Source organism: Asterias amurensis, chromosome 5, assembly GCF_032118995.1.
Source record: "Asterias amurensis chromosome 5, ASM3211899v1".
Classification (NCBI taxonomy): domain Eukaryota; kingdom Metazoa; phylum Echinodermata; class Asteroidea; order Forcipulatida; family Asteriidae; genus Asterias; species Asterias amurensis.
Genome location: NC_092652.1, coordinates 8,601,621 through 8,623,077, shown reverse-complemented (window position 1 = coordinate 8,623,077; position 21,457 = coordinate 8,601,621). Strand labels below are relative to the sequence as shown.

Below are 21,457 nucleotides of genomic sequence, written 5' to 3'. Positions count from 1 at the left end.
AATTCACAAACATTTTAAATAAAACCATGAAAACCATTTAAATTGTTCCAGATTGCAATGTAGAGTTTTAAAAACAAACAGGAGCATTCAAATTACAAATGTGCGTATTCACTCGTGCAGGATCGCTCTTAGTACTTCAGCGCTAAAATGTGGGTCAGTGGAATGGTTTGACGGTCCAGTGGTTTGCGGGTATCTGTCAACGAGAACTTTATTTTACGCATCTTAAAAAGCATAAACAGCTGATTATGGTTGGTAAAACCAACATTAAGGACATTGATTTATATGTACATGCACATTCTGAAAAAATTTGCATGGTTTTTCACTATTTTTTCTGACTCGCACAATGATTTACATTCGAGCCTAAAATTTTCACTAGTTTGTTGTTTTACGTACATGTATATTGTTGATGACACAAAACATTTCACACTTCTATTTTCTCAGCTCTATCAATTCTGTGTAATATCTTTAAAGAGATACTTTTTAAATTCTCTCCTCACACAAGTGGTAACACTGCATTTTCGTAAAATAACCATTTAGGACTGAACAATTACAATAACAAAGTAATGAACGCAAGCTTTGTAAAACTATGCACTGTGAAGAATGTGTAAGGAATGCTGAGTGCAAGTTATTGTCTATCTTCAAACTAAGCTTTCTGCTGTGCCCGTTCTGTTAAATTGTCGCTTCGTCTGTATGTTAATATTGCGTACATGTAAGTCCAATTTGTAAAGCGCACATTATCACAGTTGCTCCAACCACCGCTCCCGGTCCAAGATGTTTTCTCATGTCCAATGCTCCTAGCCACAGGTACTGAATATTTCGTTTTCTTCTTTCATGCCTACTAACACGTTTCAATATTAATGTACAAGAAAGAAATCACTAACAACTTTTTGTCTTTGCCTTCCCGCTTTTCTCTGTTTTTAGTTTGTTTTATTCACTAATAAATATTAATGAATAATGCTTATTTTACCCTCTTTCTACCTTTGGTTTTGCCTTTTTTTCCAACCTCTTGTTTTTACACAGCCCCTTCCCTTTATCTTCTTCTTTATTGTTAATCCTTAACCAATTGAGACTGTCTTGGGCTATAACATAAGGAGATTAACCTGTTTGGGCGATAAACTGAACGTGTAATTGACTAAAATGTGTTTACGGTCAGTAAACTTCAGTCCCACAGCACTTAGCAGGGTTTTAAATAGTGCCCTCATCACAGAGGTCACAATAAGTCAGACATTAGATTGGCTATGCATTTTAACATGGGTCACTACAGTTCCCGTCAAAAGTCAGTTGAGAATGTTTGTCTGGTTTTTTGGGGGTTTTTTTTATACTGATTATTTCATCACATTGAAAATTGAAATTGAAATTTCAATTTTTTTTATTTTATATTTTTTTTTAAATACATCACCAATTAAAAAGCCACAGACTAAAAGAATTTGGTTTACAATAGTTAGATATCATACCTACAATATACTCTCACTATACTGGTTAATGTTTATGTACAAGTCCTTTTTTGTTTTTGTCTGGGCATACATGTACATGTACCTACCACAAGCTTTGGATTTTCTGGTTATGCACCCATTTCCAATTCTCCTCAATACTGTTCTTTGTTATTGTTATTTTGATTCTCTGTTGATATGGACATAAATTTCTTGAAATGAAATGAAATGAAATGAATTTTTTTTTTCTTTACAGAGTCTTGCCACTCCAAGGCACGATGAATGGTCTCGTTTTGTCCGTACGTTAGCCGACATCAAAGCAGTCACAGCAGATGCTGATGATGACGACGTATCCAGATAGATCTGCTTCTTCACTATTGCCCAACTCCAAATACATTTCCTTTGATGACCAACATGCCTATAGACCGTATTAAATATGACGTCACCGTTTAAATATCTTCCCTACAACATGGCGTCTGTGCGGGTGTGCGTACGTTTGTGCCTGTATGTGTCGTAGAAATCAAACGGTTTGCCCTACAAGATGGCGACTCTCATAGCAAAAAAGGGTTATTCAATACGGTCTATAATCACTCAACCCTCTTCCCTCCCAATGTCACAAACTTGTTGTAGTAGTTAGTGCTAAATGTAAATGAAGTCCGCATGATTCATCTATAAATTTAACAGTAAACTGCTTAAGCACAAAAAGTAGCGAAGCAAACACAAATTGTGCTCACCAGAATGTGGTTGCCAGCCAAAGTACAATTTCCACTTGTGCCATTTTTGACTGGTATCCTGCTTAATATGTTAGCAGTAAGCAGAAAGCAAACATTTCTGCTTTAAAGGGAAGGTACACGTTTGGTAATTACTCAAAACAAGTATTAACTTAAAAACTAACTTGGTAATGAGCATTGGAGAGCTGTTGATAGTATTAAACATTGTGAGAAACAGCTCCCTCTGAAGTAACGTAGATTTTGAGAAAGAGGTAATTTCTCACTAAAATTTTTTACTTTCTGAAAGCACACAAATTCGTTCAACAAGGGTGTTTTTTCTTTCATCATTTTCTCACAACTTCGATGACCAATTGAGCTCAAAATTTCACAGGCTTGTTATTTTATGCTCATGTTGGGATACACCAAGTGAGAGGACTGGTCTTTGACAATTACCAATAGTGTCCACTGCCTTTAACAGTGCTATATGACGCACATGTAATGGATTCACAAGGGCTGTATGAGATTTATCGTGTGGGGATTTAACTGTACACTGAACCGCAGGCCCGGGGCCAGTGGTTTTAGCATCAGGCCAATAAACTCATGACTGTGGACGAGTCCGGCAGTCATGTGTTTTTGTTTAAATGTTGACTCCAGTCTGATGTAACTAATTATCCTGAGTACAAAACAAATGAGATAAATCTTTTCCTACTGCCTGCTTAATTGTAAAAAAGTTCAAACATTAAGCTGTACCGGTTTTTGTTTTTTCTCATTTCAATTCTAGTCTTGTAGAAATAATCCTGGTGGGCAGTCAACATTTTGAGCTTCAAGCCCCGTGGTCTTGTGGATTTTCAACCCAATTCAAACCCTTTTTTTTGTAACATGTACCTACACATGTAGTACACTTTGCCAGTAGTACTGTACAAATGTACCTATGTTATACACCCAGATAAATTATTGACTGTACTTCATGGCTTTGTTCAGTGTACTTTGCTCTATCCACGTGTATGCCATTGAGTGTCTGTGTAAAGCTTATCTCTTAGTTTGCTGGTGGGACACTCAAAACTTGTGCACATGTGTCACCTCTATGGGTTAAATCAACAAGTCTAACTTGGCTACTGTGTATCTTTCACACAGTCAAAAGTCAGTGCTGATTGTGTAGAGACTAGGGGCCTTATTTCATCAAGCTGTTAAGCAGAAATTACTGCATAGCAAATTTCTATGCTAAGCAACAACAAAAATGGTTGGGGCACCAATCACAACAATGTAAACTTTATTGACTTTTATCTGGTAACCAGATTTTGCTTAGCAATATTATTTGTCTGTGCTTAGCAAGTTTTTGTGCTAACAGGTTTCATAAAGTTGGGCTGTGGGCATTACTGCAGTTGGGAAAGTAGTGCACTCTTTTCCAGCCAGGCTCCTACATGTATGTAGCTTATGGTAACCCTGTTTCAGCCCCAGGAGTACAGGTGGCAATGTGTTCGTGGTGACATCAGGTTTTGGGGTAACAGCCCAAATCATTGAATTGCAGCCCTCACCTAAAAGTGGCCGTCCGGAAATAAAACTTGTGAACACCCTAAGAAAATCACTCCAATCAAAAACTGAATATTTTGAGAAGCCCCTCATCAATATCAGACACTAGAAATGCTAAAATGGAATTTAAATTAAAGACAATGGAACCATTACCCCTGATAAGATTGGGAGGTATTGTTGACACATGCTTACAATGTAAGCCCTTGTCAGGTTACATTTGAAAGCTCTCAGTGTAACTATTGTTGATGAACAAATATATCTAGTTTTGATTGTTGGCAACTATTTCCTGCTTTTGACATTAACTTCCACAATCAACAACATAAGCTGTAAATGACATTTTAAGTGTCCGAGGTGAAACTCTTTCAACACCCATATTTATGAATTTATTTGGGAATTGGGTTGTAGAATAAATTACCGCAGATGTCATAAATACTTGGAGCAACTACATGTATTTGAACTTGTTTAGATGTATGATCAGTATTTGTGTGGTGTAATAGAAGTCATGCTTTATTTATAAATTGCAAATAAAAAAGTATATATAAAACCTTTTTGCAATGGGAATCTCAGTGTGACCACATAATTTAGGGACTTCACACAGTGTACGCGTGTAAGTGACAGTGTTGAAGAATAGGATTTTTCTTTAGTGTCAAAACAAAGGAATGTCCGCAGAGTGACTGTAACACAGAGCTTACAATGTAGAATAGTGTAAATTTGACAACCTCTTTCCCTCCTTCCAAGTGGCACATAGCTTTGATAATTGTACGGGGTTGAGGGATCTAGTTCAAAGTCCATACTTTTGAGGGTTTTATTCCAAGTTCTTGCCATAATATTAGGTTGGAATAAGACACGGTGAACTTTTCCTGTTGCAGATTTCTTCAGAAATATTTGTTCAGGGTTTAACATTTTTCTAGACACTTTGGAATTTTACTGCAGTTTCTCGAAAACCAATTTTGTTAAGTTTTGCATGGAAAACATCTTTTTTTTTTGCTTAGCATTTTTTACTTTTAGAAATATTTGAACTCTACTTAGGGATAGGTGATTCATTGTAGGCCAGGGCCCATTTTCATAGAGCTGCTCGAGCACAAAAATTAGCTAAGCGCAAAATAAATTATGCTTATCAGGTTACCAGCGAAAATACCATGGTATGTGTTAAATTTTTGACTGTATCCTGCTACTGTTGCTCAGTAGAAGTATTAAACATTACTTATCGCTTTACCAGCTCTGTAAAATGGGACCCTGAGGACAAGAGGGCAAGATGTTATAGCTCCACTACAGAAAATCTGCTTAGCAGAAGAATGTTACCAGCCAAATAGCATGTTATATGCATATGACTGCCACCCTGCTGCTTACAATGAACAACAGTTTTTATTCTTGTACTGTAGTTATAAATGTCTTACATGGACAGGCTCTGTTTATAGTTACATATTATTATGAAAAATATTTGCAAAATTTATAAATTATTTGTTCCCATTTTCTTTTCTTATTATTTTGCTCTACAGAAGTGAAGGGTTTAGCATGATCATGTGCATGGCATTTTAATATAGTATCAGTGGCCATCAATTTGTTTTGTTTATCGTTTCCAAAGGTCTTGAATTGTGAATATTATTATTATCTAAGATTATGACAGCTTCTGGTGAAATGCATTTCAATGCGTTTTTTATTTTACTTTTTGTGCAAATGACACAATAAATTCTTGCTGGAAAACTTATTGTACTGTATGTTTGAGTTATATTTTATTCCAAAACATTCCTTCTGAGCTAAAATGTACATGTACATGTATGGTGCATTGTTTTCAGGTACTGTAGGAATTTGTAGAGGTTGGTTATCAATCAGAAAATTTGTTTACAAAAACATCTTCCAATTGTTTGTAGTCCCACTGCTAATAACACACATGTACATAATTTAAACTGGTCCCAATTTCATGGCTCTGCTTAACGGATGCAATTCAGAATCAGCGCTTACAGCAGAAAGGAATTCTGCGCTCACATCATGCGCTTTAAGGAGTGATCAACTGAGGGTGACTACTTAATACATATATTGACCTAATTCACCTGACGTCATTGAATAAACTTGAAACCGCCATACTGTTGGGCAATGTCACTGTGCGTTATTTAGTGAAGTGCGCATTTTAGGCAACGCACGATTACACGTAAACTTATTGACCACCTATTGACCACCAAAATGATGTGATGTGCTTGCCATGAGTAAATATCCGATATATTTGGATACTTCAAAGTTACACTTACAGGGGGTTATGATCGAAGGCATTCTTGGGGAAAATAGTGTGGCAAGATCATACACCACTGGAATGATGTTGTGAACCATCTGAAGCTTTTCTTAATGGTGCGAGATGCCAGATCTTGTCATTTTGTGAAAAAGAAAGTTTATAAAGATGGATTGGCTACAATGATTCAAATGTACAAGTTTAAAATTGTAGAATTAAGCAAGTATTTACACCCATCAAAAGACGAGCACTAAAAAAAAGGAAATACTGGTCATCATATCAAATTCATTCAAACAGTTTCCAGCATTTTTAACAATGGTTGGTTTGTTAAGTGTTTTAAAAGTAGCTTGTGACCTTTACTAAAAAAATACTTGTAGTTCAGACTTTTAGGTCATTACTTTTTCAGTACTTTGCACCAACTTTGGGTGGTGGATTGCATTATTCAATACTAAACCTATCAATTATTAATTTTATTGCCAAAGATTGGAAACTTTCTGTCAGAAGTTTTTCTTTTATCAGTCTAATGTTTAATTCAGATCAAAGTGCTTGATGAGTATCAAGGACAATCTTTGTACTTGGTCATTAGTAGCTGGTTGTTTTGTATCAGCTAGTGCTTGGGTGACAAAGTTCATGCCACTTTGCCCTGGGATGGTGGTGTAGGGTTTGGTTTTAGGGCGACACTCTCTTTGCAGTTATAGGAGTTGGTTTTTGGATCTGCTACCTTTGGGCTGGCGCTACTCAAGACAATGTTGAGACTGCTGACCGCCTCTCTGGTGCTCGCCGCTGGTAAGTCCATCTTTCAAGCCCTGATATGTTTTTGTTAAGCCTGGTTCATACTTCCTGCGGATACGATACACATTTTTCACAGAGTTGTGTTTGCAGCGAATGTTTCGCTGGAGTTCAGCACACAAGTCAACTAATGTGATTAGTCGTTTGTGACGTCAAAATTCAAATCGCCTTCGCATTCGCAGGAAGTATGAACCGGGCTGAACACTTGATGATTTGAGATTAGACTATTTCTGGTGATGTTTTACGGTAGTACCATGTGTAAATCTCTTTTGAGTAGTGTTGGTCGTTGAAAAGAACCGATGGTTGACAACTTATTGTTTCCCTAAGTATGCTCTGATCAAGATGATTGAACATGTATTTCTTTTATAAAGTGTTTGGGCATAATGCTTATTTATATTGCTGGGAAAACTTTTTTGTTTTCTTGACTGAATGTATACGGTATAAAATGGTCTTCAAATGCAGTTGAGAAAGTCACATTCCAAATTATAGTCTGTTCTAAATTGTCATTCATGAATTTTGATGATATGGCGTATAATTTGACCTTTTGACTGACACAAACAATTCCTCTGTGGTTTATCAAAGGCTTTTGATTTTGACACAGCATTTTAAAACTGGCTATAAAAGAGTAGAAGATAAAGTGTCATTAATTGTGCATCATTTTATTGGGAGGCAAGCAAGACATTATGTCTTGTCTCTGCAGAGGGATATTTTCCTGTGGTGATGTTTTCGTTTTTGTCTGTCCATCTTTCATGGAATTTGTCTGCTTGCCTGTCTGTCTTTTGTATGTTTGTATGTTGTGTATTTTGTGTATTTGTTCGCTTGTTGTTTTACTGTCTGTATGCTACATTGTTGTCTGTTTCGTCTTTTTATGATATTTGTTTTTATATTTCTTAAATATGAAGTGTTTTATTTTCAGGAACTTGTGGAAAAAAACATCTTTTCTTTGCAACAGTTTTTAATTGTTTGTACTTCAATGGACTACTCCAGGTCCAGATGTTTTATGTGCCCGGAGATTTTAAATAGAATAAAAAAAATAAAAAAATTGTTAACATCTAACTCACAAATGGCTTATTGGAGTTTGTATAGCTTCATGTGATAAAGGTTGGAGTGGGTGTGGTGTAGGTACCATGTGTGATATTCCAAAATAAGAACTGCAGTCCAGGGTACAGATCCTACTACTGTAATGATGTGTACTTTTAGCGAACCTTGGCCCCATATATTATTGGTGTTGCCAGATTTGATGTAATTTATAAAATGTTAATTGGTATTCGGACAGCAGTTCATTGTGGTGTTGTGTGCATTTGTCTTTGAATAGCTTAGGGTGTGGTAACAGATCCACATGCTAAAGTACAGCAGAAGTTAAAGTACAGCAGAAGTTAAAGATGGACCAATTTTGCCATCTTTGACTTTGCTGTTATATCAAACATCACAGATTATCAAATACAGTAATGGCTTTATGTTTCCTAAACGACTTTTAAAAACTAGTATTTTTTTATGTCTTTATCTATGGGTGTCTCAAAGGTATTATACAGGACTGATGAAGATAGATTAGACTAGCTTTAGTCTAAAAAGATTACTAATTATGAAGTTTTTACTTAAAAACAAAATTGTGAAATTCTTCCCTCTGTAAATAGACCTTATGCACAGGGCGGCCAAATCTGTGTGCCGCGCGTACAAATCTGTGCGTTTCGATTGTTTTGTCACCGTTTTTCCACTAAGATGGCCGCTGGATGACGTCAATGGTCTATAGAGTGATATTTGAAAAGGTATCTAAAAACCTTTAAAAAACGTAAACCAGGTAATTTTTTATGCTAACAATTATTTTGAGTTGTTACAAATAGTATACACTGCCTTTAAGGTATTAGACATGTATGTGGATTGTTTCTTGACTAACCTTTTGTTGTTTTGTTATGGTTGTAGTTTCAGTGGGAGTGCTGGGGGATTGTGTAAACCCTGAGTCTACGGAGTTTAATGGCAAGTGTTATGCTGTATATAATGGACTCGACTTTAGTGCTTATGGCCAAACGTATGAGAATGCAGCTGAGTTCTGTAAGACAAATAAGAGTGGGTTACTAGCATCAGTTACCAGCAGAATAATTCAGGGTGAGTATTGCTTCTGTACACACTAGCGAAAGTCTTTGTCAAACTCCCCATGTTCCCAGCAGCGACTTTTCTGTAGAATGACAAAATTAAATCCAATGGGGAGGCGTGGTAAACCTGACCTCTCATCAGCTCACCGTGATGTTGATTTAAAAACTAACAGGCCTAAAGAGGTTGTAGAAGACTTCCGCGCATATCAGCCACAGTAATGTAACAGGTCAAAAAAGTCCACTGGGAACAGCTCAATGCTGTAAACCTACATGCACCACGCGTTGTAAAACACTATGCAAACATCGCAAAATAAAAGTCCAGTTGGAGATGATGTGTTCATCAAGTTGTCTCCCCCCCCCCCCTTTACCCAAAGTTCAACAGTCTTAAAGTGAATGGTTAAAATCCAGTTATATGTGGTCTTGACAAAATGTAATGAATTCTCCCATCAACTCATTAAGAACCTGAATTCGCTGCATATACATTGTAAAAAGATACCATGAAGTGCAAGTTGGTTTATTTACAGATGGGGGGGGGGGGTTCCTGCTTTATTCCCTTACTTTTGGTCTTGAATATTCTTAAGGGTAGCGTTGAAAGGGTCAGAGCCTTGAATTTGACTTTTTGTTGTGTGCAGATACCCTGTATCTGTATATTTATGCAGTTCTGTGAACGGTTACTCCCCTTTGTTTTTACACTCCAATGTTCATACGCCCCTTCTGCCTTAGTGTATTTTCCTAACTCCAACTCTAACCCTAACCCGAATCCTAGCAAATAAATCACAGTTTTTTTTGTTTTAACATACATGTAAGGTTATTAGAACATACATGTAAGGGTGTCAGAATACAGAGCAGTCACCCTGTGAAATCGCCCACTTTGTTGGGCTGTTACATGTATGGCTCGCTTTTAACAACGGTCTAATCTCTGTGACTTTGATGAGACCAATGTTAAAAGCGAGGCATGCCCAATAAGGTGGGCTACATGTACCTGTGAACAGTTACAAGAGTTTTGTTTGCAACTTTCTTTATCTGGTTGTTTTTTCCTTTTGTAGTATTCCTGACTAGTATGCTAAAAGAAGTTCAGAATGCTCCTGGTGCATGGATAGGACTGAACGACAGAGCGACTGAGGGCACGTACGAGTGGGAAAGTGGAGACCCGTACGATGAATCTTTGAGTAACTGGGCAAAAGGCTACCCTGAAAATAGTATGCCAAATCAGGTAATGGTCAATGATTTGCTGTGAATACTGATAGAATATTCTTCAGTTCATTCTTTGTCAATAAAAAAAAATAGAAAATTGTTTTGTCCTGATACCTTACAGAGACAATAAAGGCGGCTGCCTCCATGCGACCTTATCATTACCTTGGTGCCACTGAAGTGCTCCAGCCGATATTTACAATTTCCTCATAGGGTACCCTTTACCAAGAAGAAAATGCCTCGGTGCCCTTGCCCTTTCAAAAAAAAAAAAAAAGCATAGACCTGATAATATTGATATAAAAATATACAATAAACAATACATACATACAAACAGTTTCTTTTGCGTGGTGCCGGCAGCCAGGTATGTAGCAACAGGCTGGCCATGGCTACCCAACTTTTTGCCCATGTTCAAGATTCGAGAGTTCAGACAGAATTCACTCTGTCAATTTTAAAACTTACATTGTACATTGCCCAAAACAAGTGGCTATACATGTAGTCTGGATTTTCTCATGACTGAAAAAAATTTCAAGAAACTTGGGTAAAAATGGTTGAAAAAGATGGGCAAATATGCTTTATACGCCGGGCTGTGTCTTCAGGCTGGCATGGCTGGCATTTATCGTGTTCTATGTATAGATAGAGTGCTACATGTACATTGTATGTGAAGTAAATCGGCCATCTTTACGGTCAATTTGGAACACACAGTCATGCGTTTTGCGCGAGAATGGCATGCAGCACGCACGCGTTTCACAAAACTCGTTGCCTGATTGTTAGTTAACGGCGCTGCCTGTCTACGTAAATCATTTGAGTGCTTGAGGCACCTGCAAGCCAAATTGCAATTTGCCTGTAAAAATGGCGTCTATTTGCAACCTACATGTATCTATAGTTTTGTATGGCCTCTAGTTCTTGTACTTTATGGACTTGTCCAAGGAAGCCATGTTTTTACCAGTCTGGGATTCGAACCTATGTCTGTGGACTGTGAGTCCAATGCACCAGACCATCCTGCCATTCGACAGGCAATTTTACCTAAAATTTTATGTTTAAGTCATTCTCAACGGGAAACAAATCTTCCAATGATTCACTTTCATACTGCCAATACATTAGTTTAAAAAATAATCCAGAAACATGCATGTGTCATTCATTGCTGAAACAGTTGTCACGGTATAATATTTTGTTTTGTTTTATTTTTGTATTAATAGGATTGTGTCCGAATGACGCTGGACTTTAACAATCCTGGCATGTGGAAGGATGCTCCCTGTGATGTGAGGAGCTCATTTATCTGTGAAAATGATGCTGGTGAGTATATTTATGGATAAGTTGATTTCTTCTATTTATTTACTTCTTTATTTGTTTACACATCCAACAATGCCTAGAACAGGATTGTGAATAGGAAACGAGAAGAAATGTTCTCTTTAGGATTTGGGGGGAAAATCCCAAACAGGAAAAACACATGTAATCAGGTAGGGACTGATCAAAACCCAATCCACATGCAAGTCTCAAACCAGGGAGGGATGCGAACTGGGGTCCACTGAGGTATAAAGGCAGGGAAAGAACCCACTGAGCCAACACTTGGGGCCCAATTACAAATAGCTTCTTGAGCACAAAAAGTAGCTAAGCCTAACAAAATTACCTTTATCAGAATAAGTTTACCAGCCGAAATACCATGTCATCACAAGTACAATCTGTGACTGGTGTCTTGCTAAGTTCTGCTTAAGCAGCTCTAATGAAATCAGGCCCTTATGCCCATCCTGAATATTTTTGTTTTCACTTGGATTCATTTCACACTCTTCAGAAATCTTCAGTCTCCAAAAATTATTCTAATGAAAGGTTATACACTGTCCCGTAAAATATAGTTCAATTGAAGTGCTATAAGTTCTGCACCACTTCAAGGCAGACAACATATCTGATCATGTCAATTCGGTTTCAACAGACATCAGCTGACCTTTATCCACCTGAACTTTCTATTGTGTAGCATCGTGCACAAGCATGCACCTAATGTGACACGCTTTATTTCACCTGCACTTTTAGGGACAATAGGTTCTGGAAAAATCCCTTGTAAAATCCCTTTCTGGGGATTATTGTGTAACCAAATGGTTCAAGACCTTTGTCCTTTTGTTGTTCTACCTCTAGATCCTCCTGTCCTGCCAGGACCAAAGTGCCGGATTGGTGGCTATGACGACTACTCTGCATATTACTTCTTCTGCTTCAAAGTCTTGACGACACCGATGACCTACGCTGATGCCAAATCGGCTTGTACTCTCCCCGGGTACGAAGCCTCCTTGGCTACTGTTATCGCAGGATTCCATTCGAGTTTCATCCAGAGTATGATGTTCACTGAAGGAGTATCATCTGCCTGGATTGGTCTTGAGAGCAAAGGGGTAGGTCTTGAAATCTTGTGTCTGGGAAGTCAAATTTTTCTAATATTTTTCAATCCTGTGAATTATGAAGGTTTTGTTCAGGGATGTGATTTCTCCGTTTTTAACCAGAAAGTTGGGGCTGTTTTTAAGGGGAATAAAACATAGTAAAACGGTAATAATAATAATTTAAAAAAAGTTCTTTTCAATTCTATTACTAAGATCAACGTCATGAGAAGATGAATTTAAAAGCACAATACATGTAAAACACCCCAGATTGAAGAGTAGACATGGTCACTAGAGCTTTTAACACCATGAAGATAAACAAATGTAAGAAGGCTTTGCACACGCAAGTTTTTGCGCTCCCACTTCCTTGTATTTTTGTGCTTGCAGGTTTTTTATCATCCTGGAGGTAAAGATTTCGTTCTCAAAAACATCAAATCCTATTTCGACAAAATCCCAAGATTTCCATCTTCTGAAACTGAACTTTGTGCTTTTTTGTTCATCCTGCCACCTATTATTATTATTATTATTTTTTTATTTTTTTTCTCATTAGATCCAATCCCAACACTTTGGTACAAATTGTTTGTCCATGCACATCCAGTGTTAATTCCTGTTTAATGTTTCCTTGTGCATGTTTTGTTTCGTATGACAGGGTAACACCTTTAGTTGGAATGACGGGTCACCGTATGTTTTCTCCGACTGGGGACCCAATGAGCCCAGTATGAATACCACGTCCCAGACAGAAGGCTGCGTGTCTGCTGAGATAGACTCTGACTCAAACAGTGACTGGATGAGTGGCGATTGTAATGAGAAAAAACCTGCTGTCTGTAGTCTCCTTACTGGTAAGTATTGGGGTCACCTGACCAAGTTTTTGTTCTGGTGGTTAAAGGGACACGTTGCCTTGGATCGGGTAAGTTGGTCTATAAGTGTTTGAAATCGTTTGCTATGAAATGCATTTGAACAATTGAATGGAAAGATGTTTTAAAAGTAGAATATGATGATTCACACAAGCATGCCTTGAAAATGTGTGGTTTTCCCTTTCCTTTGCGAACTAACACGGTCGGCCATTTTGCGTAGACAAAAAATTTACTCCACAAACTGGCGTGCTGTATTATTATATTGTACTTTTAAAACGTCTTTCCGACAATGTGCAATTTAGCAAATGCTTTTCATAGACCATCTCGCCCGATCAAAGGCAATTTATCCCTTTTTATACATGTAGGTCTGAAAAAAAATGTTAGCATAACAACTGACTTTGTTATGTTTTTTTTTCTTTCATCATTCTCTTGCAACTTTGATGACAATAATTGAGTCCACATTTTCCAGATTAGTGTTGATTTATGTATGTTGGGATACACCTCGTATATCTTCTCTAAATGCTCAAAATTTTTACTGGGCTGCAGACTGTGTCTTGGCAGTAAACTTACAACCAGACAAGTCCAGGTGTCTGGGATTTTGGAATAATAATAATAATAATAATAATAATAATAATAATAATAATAATAATAATAATAATAATAATAATAATAATAATAATAATAATAATAATAATAATAATAATAATAATAATAATAATAATAATAATAATAATAATAATAATAATAATAATAATAATAATAATAATAATAATAATAATAATAATAATAATAATAATAATAATAATAATAATAATAATAATAATAATAATAATAATAATAATAATAATAATAATAATAATAATAATAATAATAATAATAAGACATTTGTAAAGCGCCTAATGCAAAAGCCTCTAAGCGCATAAAAGAAACAATAAAATAAAACAATTAGAGAAAGCTACAAGATACAAATAGGCAAATTACAAAAAAGAAGCTTTAAACAAATAAGTTTTCAACAGGGACTTATAACATCACCTCAACTTACATGTACCTCACCTTTATCCCCGATGCAAATTTAACATCTACATGTATTACAAATTGCGGAGCTCGCTGCCAAAACATAGGATTCTAACTGCCTCTAGCTACCGGGCAATCTCGGTAGTCTACTTGGTAAGACACTGCTCTAGAATTGCAAGGGTCGTGGGTTTGAATTCCACCCGAAATTTTCCTGTGATATTTTGTTTTCGCAGGCCTCGGGAAAGTACTAAGTATACAGTGCTAACACATCTGTGTATGGGTAAAAACCAAAATTAATATTCTTTTTCCCCGATGCAAATTTACTTCTATTAAAGGCAGTGGACACTATTGGTAAATGTCAAAGACTAGTCTTCACAGTTGGTGTATCTCGACATATGCATAAAATAACAACCCTGTGAAAATTTGAGCTCAATCGGTCGTAAAATTTGCGAGATAATAGCGAAAGAAAAAACACCCTTGTCACACAAAGTTGTGTGCTTTCTGGTGCTTGATTTCGAGACCTCAAATTCTAAACTTGAGGTCTCGAAATCAAATTCATGTAAAATTACTTCTTTCTCAAAAACTACATGTACGTCACTTCAGAGGGAGCTGTTTCTCACAATGCTTTATACCATCCATCTCTCCCCATTACTCGTAATCAAGAAAGGTTTTATGGTGATAATTATTTTGAGTAATTACCAATAGTGTCCACTGCCTTTAATACCACACCTCGCTCATCTCAATTATTGACTTTTGGTCGAAAAAATCCTTTCCTTTCTGTTGAGTATGAAAACATTACCTGTGAGACAATAAGAATAGTCTTCTCTGAGGTGTTGTGAAGGGGAAAAAAGGTTCATCGTGACACTTTGTACACAGTGTTTGTCTCGTTTGGATTTTGATCTAAAACAAAATGTTCTGGTCTGCAGTTTTGTGGAGATTCCCCCCCAAAAAATTTAGTAGTGTTTATAGCATCTACATTGTATGTATTACATATAAGAGCCTCTTAAAATTCACTTCTCTTTATTAATCTCTGATTGTCATCATTATTTCAAATAATAAACCACAGGGGAAACTGACTGGGTAAGTTTAAATATTTCCCCGACGCAAACTCTAACAGCTATTTACACTCTTCTTGAATTTATAATTGCAAGAAATATTTTATTGGTCTGACGTTTCAACCCTAGCAGAATCTTTCTTTGGTCGCATTAGCCTTCGAGAAAGACTCTGCTATGGTCGAAACGCCAGGCCATTAACCATTTTTGCATTTATACCGTTGGGTCCTTGTGGTAAGTACATATGTAAGCCGTTTGCAGCAGCTAATTCTATTTTCTGAATTTTGATATTGACAGCACCGATTCCAAAGCCACCACTTAATGCCCGTGGACAATGTCCAGATGATTTCACCGCAGACGAATATTGGTGTTACCACAACGAAACCACACCCAAGAATTGGACAGCTGCTCAGGAACAATGCAAGGAAGTGTATTCGGACTCCTTTGTTGCTGTTCCGCATGACATCTCCCAGAACAGATTGATAGCGGTATCAAATTCATTTGCATCCGATAGCCTGTGGCTTGGAATTAGCAGAGATGAAGAAGGTACATTATTATTAATAAAGAAAAAAAAGGATAGTGACGAGGCCTTGAACTGCCGTTTAAAACCAACTGGGTCGTGGCCGTGCAATAAAGACCTGAGCTGTAGGAAATGGCCATGAAACGGCCGTTTAAGAATGAGTCGGTACTCTTTTATTCCCATTCATAGGTGGCATTTTGGTTAAAAGGGGTAATAAAGTAGGAAACTCTGTAATAAGTTATCTGTTTTCCGACGTCGTTGAGCTCTGTACATGTTGTGTATATTTATAAGACAGTTTTTGGATATGCAGTTGTGCGTGTAGTAATTCATCCTCGTATCCATGGGCTGATGGCGCGGTGAGATCAATCAGCCATGGGAAGGAGGTTGTGCGGTAACCCGCACAAATGCTATCCAAAATCAACTGATTATAAACAGCTCCAGCTGGTCATTATCAACGTTTTAAACACCCCCACATAACGCGCTATCCACCAATTGATAGGAATAGCGAAACTGTGTGGGGTAAAATTCACAGCCAAAGGCTGAATTGTGTTTTAACTACAAAGTTTTTTAGAATAGATTTGTTCCAAATTACAGAAAATCATTACAATTGAATCAGTATCTTGAATTTTGAATTGTTATGTACAACTCCTAAAAGCATGTACTCATTGGGATGCTGGTTCAAATCCCAGTCACAACACTTGTGTCCTTAAAAGCAAGACACTTAACCATTGCTTTGTCCTATGGATAGGACAGAAAGTTGTTGGTCCCGTTTTGTTTTCCACACACGGAAAATAACAAAGTGCACTTATCAAAACAAGAAGGGGGTCATAACTTCATTAACCTATCTTGGTGCCTTGAGTACCTTGTTGGTAGATACTTGCGCTAAGACTTCGATATTGATATTTTTATTTGTGTTTTTTTTGTGATTCAAAAAGTACCCAGGCCCTTTAAACTAATACCTAAAAATGTTTTTCTCTGCAGATCAAAAGTTTCAAGCTCTTGATGGTAAACCCATTGACTTTGTGTTTTGGGAAGACGGACAACCAGAAGGCATGGCCGATAATGAAAACTGCATTTCTGTGAGCAAAGATGAAACTTGGAGAGGAAGAGATTGTAGCGAGGAAAAGGAATTTATTTGTGCAGTTAAGAAAAGTAAGTACACGTACATATTTTCAGCTTCCTCAAGTATGGCATTGTGAACAAAAAACTTACAAAAAATGTGTTCTTTGCAAGAACTTTCCGTTTATTTATGATGTTTTTTGTTTTCATTGTTCTACCACCTTTTTGTCTTAATTAACTTCTGAGTCGCAAGGAACAGATTAAAATGAAATACCCAAGACTATTGACCCCTTGCGTGCACGTCACACGCGGCGACTGTGCCACGCTCACCATTTTGGTGATGGGCAATAGGTTTACGTGTAAACGCCGCATCACCTAAAATGTGCACTTCACTGAATAACCCACAGTGACATTGACCACCAGTATGGCAATCCAATATTATTCTGATGATGAGGTCAGGTGAATTGGGTCAATAGAGAATTTTGGTATGGGAAATAGTTCAGAGAAACTATCGTAAAGCAACTTCCAGCTGAGCAAACCCTTGTATTACATCCATTAAGAAATGTGTATTGTATCCCCCATTTCGAACTATGCAAAAGCTTGCCCCGAACCTAGCCCTATAATAGGACTCTTTCTCTTTACACAATTACAGAGTCCTAACTATTGAGGTTCGCTTCTGGGGCGAAAATTTTTCAAAGCTTCACATTTTACCTGCAACAATTAAGCCACTATAATTTCAACAGATTCACAATCCATGGCGGCATACATTTTTCTGCGGTGGGTTTTGATCGTCATATATTCTTCACAAATCCGTCATTTTTGTGAAATAATGCAGCTCCCAACGTTAAAAATTTGATCATTTTCTCACAGTGTTGTCTGCTGCCGTGCGTACGCGTATACATTCACGTGCAAGATGCAAGACGCATGAATTCTGACTCACCGTATCTTGACTGCACAGTGTTTAACACGCAAACGCAACGCAAGATTTGCGCGTCGGCGTCTTGCGTACACACGGCAGACTGTGAGAGTACGAACAAAAATGTGAACTTCTTAACGTTGGGAGCTGCATTTTTTCATGAAAATGACGGATTTGTGAAGAATATATGACGATCAAAACCCACCGCAGAAAAATATATGCTGCCATGGAATGTGAATCTGTTGAAATTGGTGCTTTCTTGCTGGTAAGATTTTAGTTATGAAGCTTTGAAAATTTCTGATATCCAGGACGTCACTGTAGTACAAAACGAAAGTGTAAGGCCGCCAGGGCTAGCCCTGAACCATGAAACAGCAACTGCCTTAATTTAAGCAGTAGCTTGTGACTATAAAAGCAAATCATTGTACCAATCATTCAAATCTAACTTGTAAATGAGGTATTCTCAGTTTGTTGGCTTTGGTCCTTCAAATCCCCCAGCTTTTCTAATCCCACACCTCTGCTCACCAATTCTCTATCTCACTCTCCCACTTTTTGCTTTGATGTGCAGTCAATGCTCCTATCGATCACGGAGGTTGCAGGGACGGATGGTTCAAGTTTGGGAATAAATGCTATCGGTATTTCAATGAGGAGGCAATGTTTGGAGAGGCCGCTACCAAATGTAGGAATTCGGCGATAGGTGGCAACCTGGCAGCTATTGAATCAAGAACTTTACAACGTAAGGAAGACGTGTTTGTAGCCAGAATTTGATTTACTTATTTATTTCATCTATTGATTGATTTATTTATCTATTTGTTTATATTAAAGGCAGTGGACACTATTGGTAATTACTCAAAATAATTATTAGAATAAAACCTTAATTGGTAACAAGTAATGGGGAGAGGTTGATAGTATAAAACATTGTGAGAAACGGCTCCCTCTGAAGTGCCATAGTTTTCGAGAAATAAGTAATTTTCCACAAATTTGATTTCGAGACCTCAGATTTAGAACTTGAGGTCTCCAAATCAACCATCTCAACGCACACAACTTCGTGTTACAAGAGTGTTTTTTCTTTCATTATTATCTCGCAAGTTCCATGACCGATTGCGCTCAAGTTTTCACAGGTTTGTTATTTTATGCATATGTTGAGATACACCAACTGTGAAGGCTAGTCTTTGACAGTTACCAATAGTGTCCATTGCCTTTAAATCCTTGGTTTGTATTAAACCTTGATACATACATTTGTAAAATACATAGTTACATTTACATTCTTTGATTTTCTATGGTGCACAATCACCATAGAAGTGAAAGTAACCAAACATGAGTTGAGAGTCAAATTATGGACCCCTGACGCTCCGGGCAGATACTCTAACAACTGAGCTATGAGGTCTTCATTCCAAAGAATGTAAAACCTAAGAGGGGGGCACATCACCCGTCCCACTCCCCCTACATAGCTGTGATACGGCAGTGCTAGCGTGCCTCTGTACTTTTCTCTCATATCCGCCCCCCAAAAAAGTATACTTCCAGGGGTCAATTTTACAAAGAGTTGGGACTAGTCCTAACTTAGGACTAGTCCTAGGAGATATTGAAAACTTAAGGCTAGTCCTTATAGTACATTTTAATAGGATGAGTTACTCATTTTTAGTCTTCACTCTTTGTGAAATCCACCCCTGGTTACGGGCCTGAATGTTGGTCATTTACTTTTATAATAAATGTTAAATTTTGAACGGGGATAGAATATTAATATAAAGAATATTAACTTTTGTTTTTACCAACGTATACTCAGTCTTTTCCTGAGCCCTCTGAAAAAAAATATCACAGGCATATTACTCGGGTGGGATTCAAACCCACGACCCTTGCAATTCTAGAGCAGTGTCTTACCAACTAGACTACCGAGGTTGCCGTTAGCTAGAGGCAGTTTGAATCCTATGTTTTGGCTGCGAGTATCGCAATGATGTTATATTGTTATATTTGCATCAGGGATCAAGAATATTAATTTTGGTTTTTACCCATCATGTATACTGTGCACTGATGTGTGATTAGCACTGTACTTATAGTTTGATATTCTTCTATTAGATCTGCTGGCCTTCTTAATGAACCAGTTTAGCGGCAGTGATACCCCGAGCGATGTGTGGATAGGTTTATGGGATATTTATGAAGAAGGAACCTTCTCGTGGGTGAATGGAGAAACTTTTGGATTTTTTGACAACTGGGCTCCTGGTCAACCTGATGGTTATTTACATTTCGACAACTTACCGGTAAGTATATCCAGATGGTACTTTCTTTTAAATTCCCCTTTAGAAGTGTGTCTTCGGACACATGTCTCCAGTGTTGTTGACAGAGTGGGTGATGGTGCCAGGCGGACCTGCCCAGAACTAACAAATTTAGCCTAGCACTCTTGGCAAAAGTCCCTTGACTGCTCGACACTCCTTTCCCTCAGATTGCACTTCAGCAATGAAGGCCCCATATCTAAACATGAGGGTTTGAACCGCTCGCCCTGGGCAGACTTAATTGGATTTAGAACCCACCACTAAAAATGGTCTAGCAACAACACGGCATGTCTCCAGAAATGTCTACTTGTATTAGATTTATGAATAGGGTGGGTGGCCTTAGCTTTCGATCCAAACCGGACCTTCTTCAGAGTGCTACATTTATATATATAGAAAAATGTATTTAAATGTAGGTTGCAATATGACGTAAATTGGCAATCTTTACAAGCAATTTTGAACATGTAATCATGCAGTTTGTGTGAAATCGTCGTGCAGCAATGCACACATTTCACAAAACTCATTGCACGATTGGTAAGTGAAGAATGCATCTGCACTAACATTTTGGGTGCATGAAGGGCCTGCAAGCCGAAAATTCAATTTGCCCATGAAGATGGTGTCTGTTTGGAACTATCTTTTGTGTGGATTGAGTCACAAATGGTAGACTGTGCGAGTCTTGTGCTTATTATAACTTCCGGGACCAAACGGACCAATCATAGAATTGTTTTGTTTTTCGATAGGCCTCCGTTTAGTGAAACCCCTTTGATTCAATTGTCCTAATCTCAATATGAAATGTCCAGACTCACTTTACTTTCATAACTATGAATTGTGATGTTGCATTTAAAGGGTCTTGGTTCTTTTTGTAGGACACAATGTCCACAGATTTACACCAAACTCACACAGTTTGAAAATAATGGCGATAGAAAGTTTCCCTTAAATTATTACAAGATGAAGTGCTGTAGTTTTGGAGAGCTGAGCAAAACAAGTCACAAAAATAATATTCATCTCTAAAGACAAAAACTATTTTAGCATGTGAAACGTATTTTCGTGGCATTGTATTGTTTTACTCTTTTCTCAAAAACTACAGCACCTCAGCTAGTAGTAATTTAAGGAAAGCTTTTCACCATCATTATCTTCAAGCGGTGAAGTTTAATTTAAATCTGTGTGGACATTATGGGGTTTTTTTTACAAAAAAGTACACAAATCCTTTAATGCTTGTTTGTATATTGTAAATTCTTCCAGGGTGCGGATGATTGTGTGAAAATGGTCGCTAACCCATCAATGCCTGGCCAATGGGATGATGTTGACTGCTATGTCAAACTGCCTTACCTATGTGAATGCTATCTGGGTATGTTGGAGCCTTTTGTCAAGGCGTTCTTGGTTTAGACAGTAGTGTAGAGCCGCGAGCCCAAGGGACTGGAAGGGGAGACCATGCACGCTTATGGCTTCCCCAATTGACT

The 21,457-nt window shown here is 37.5% G+C and overlaps 2 protein-coding genes across 3 annotated transcripts in view; both read left to right on the top strand.

Annotated features, from left to right (window-relative positions):
- The window catches only part of LOC139936979 (cytoplasmic dynein 1 intermediate chain 2-like), a 30,731-nt gene extending 25,353 nt beyond the window's left edge, over positions 1-5,378 (top strand). For both annotated transcript variants that reach the window (XM_071931877.1, XM_071931876.1), the window contains one exon: positions 1,687-5,378. In XM_071931877.1, the coding sequence (XP_071787978.1) occupies positions 1,687-1,791 (105 nt within the window). In that variant the 3' untranslated portion in view covers positions 1,792-5,378. The remainder of the gene's footprint in view (positions 1-1,686) is intronic.
- A 1,143-nt stretch (positions 5,379-6,521) lies between these two features.
- The window catches only part of LOC139937449 (macrophage mannose receptor 1-like), a 37,578-nt gene continuing 22,642 nt past the window's right edge, over positions 6,522-21,457 (top strand). The window contains 11 exon segments of the mRNA XM_071932592.1: positions 6,522-6,680; positions 8,604-8,786; positions 9,820-9,986; positions 11,161-11,257; positions 12,092-12,339; positions 12,971-13,160; positions 15,539-15,787; positions 16,743-16,913; positions 18,302-18,469; positions 19,807-19,988; positions 21,240-21,345. Coding sequence (XP_071788693.1) covers positions 6,641-6,680; positions 8,604-8,786; positions 9,820-9,986; positions 11,161-11,257; positions 12,092-12,339; positions 12,971-13,160; positions 15,539-15,787; positions 16,743-16,913; positions 18,302-18,469; positions 19,807-19,988; positions 21,240-21,345 — 1,801 coding nt within the window. The 5' untranslated portion in view covers positions 6,522-6,640.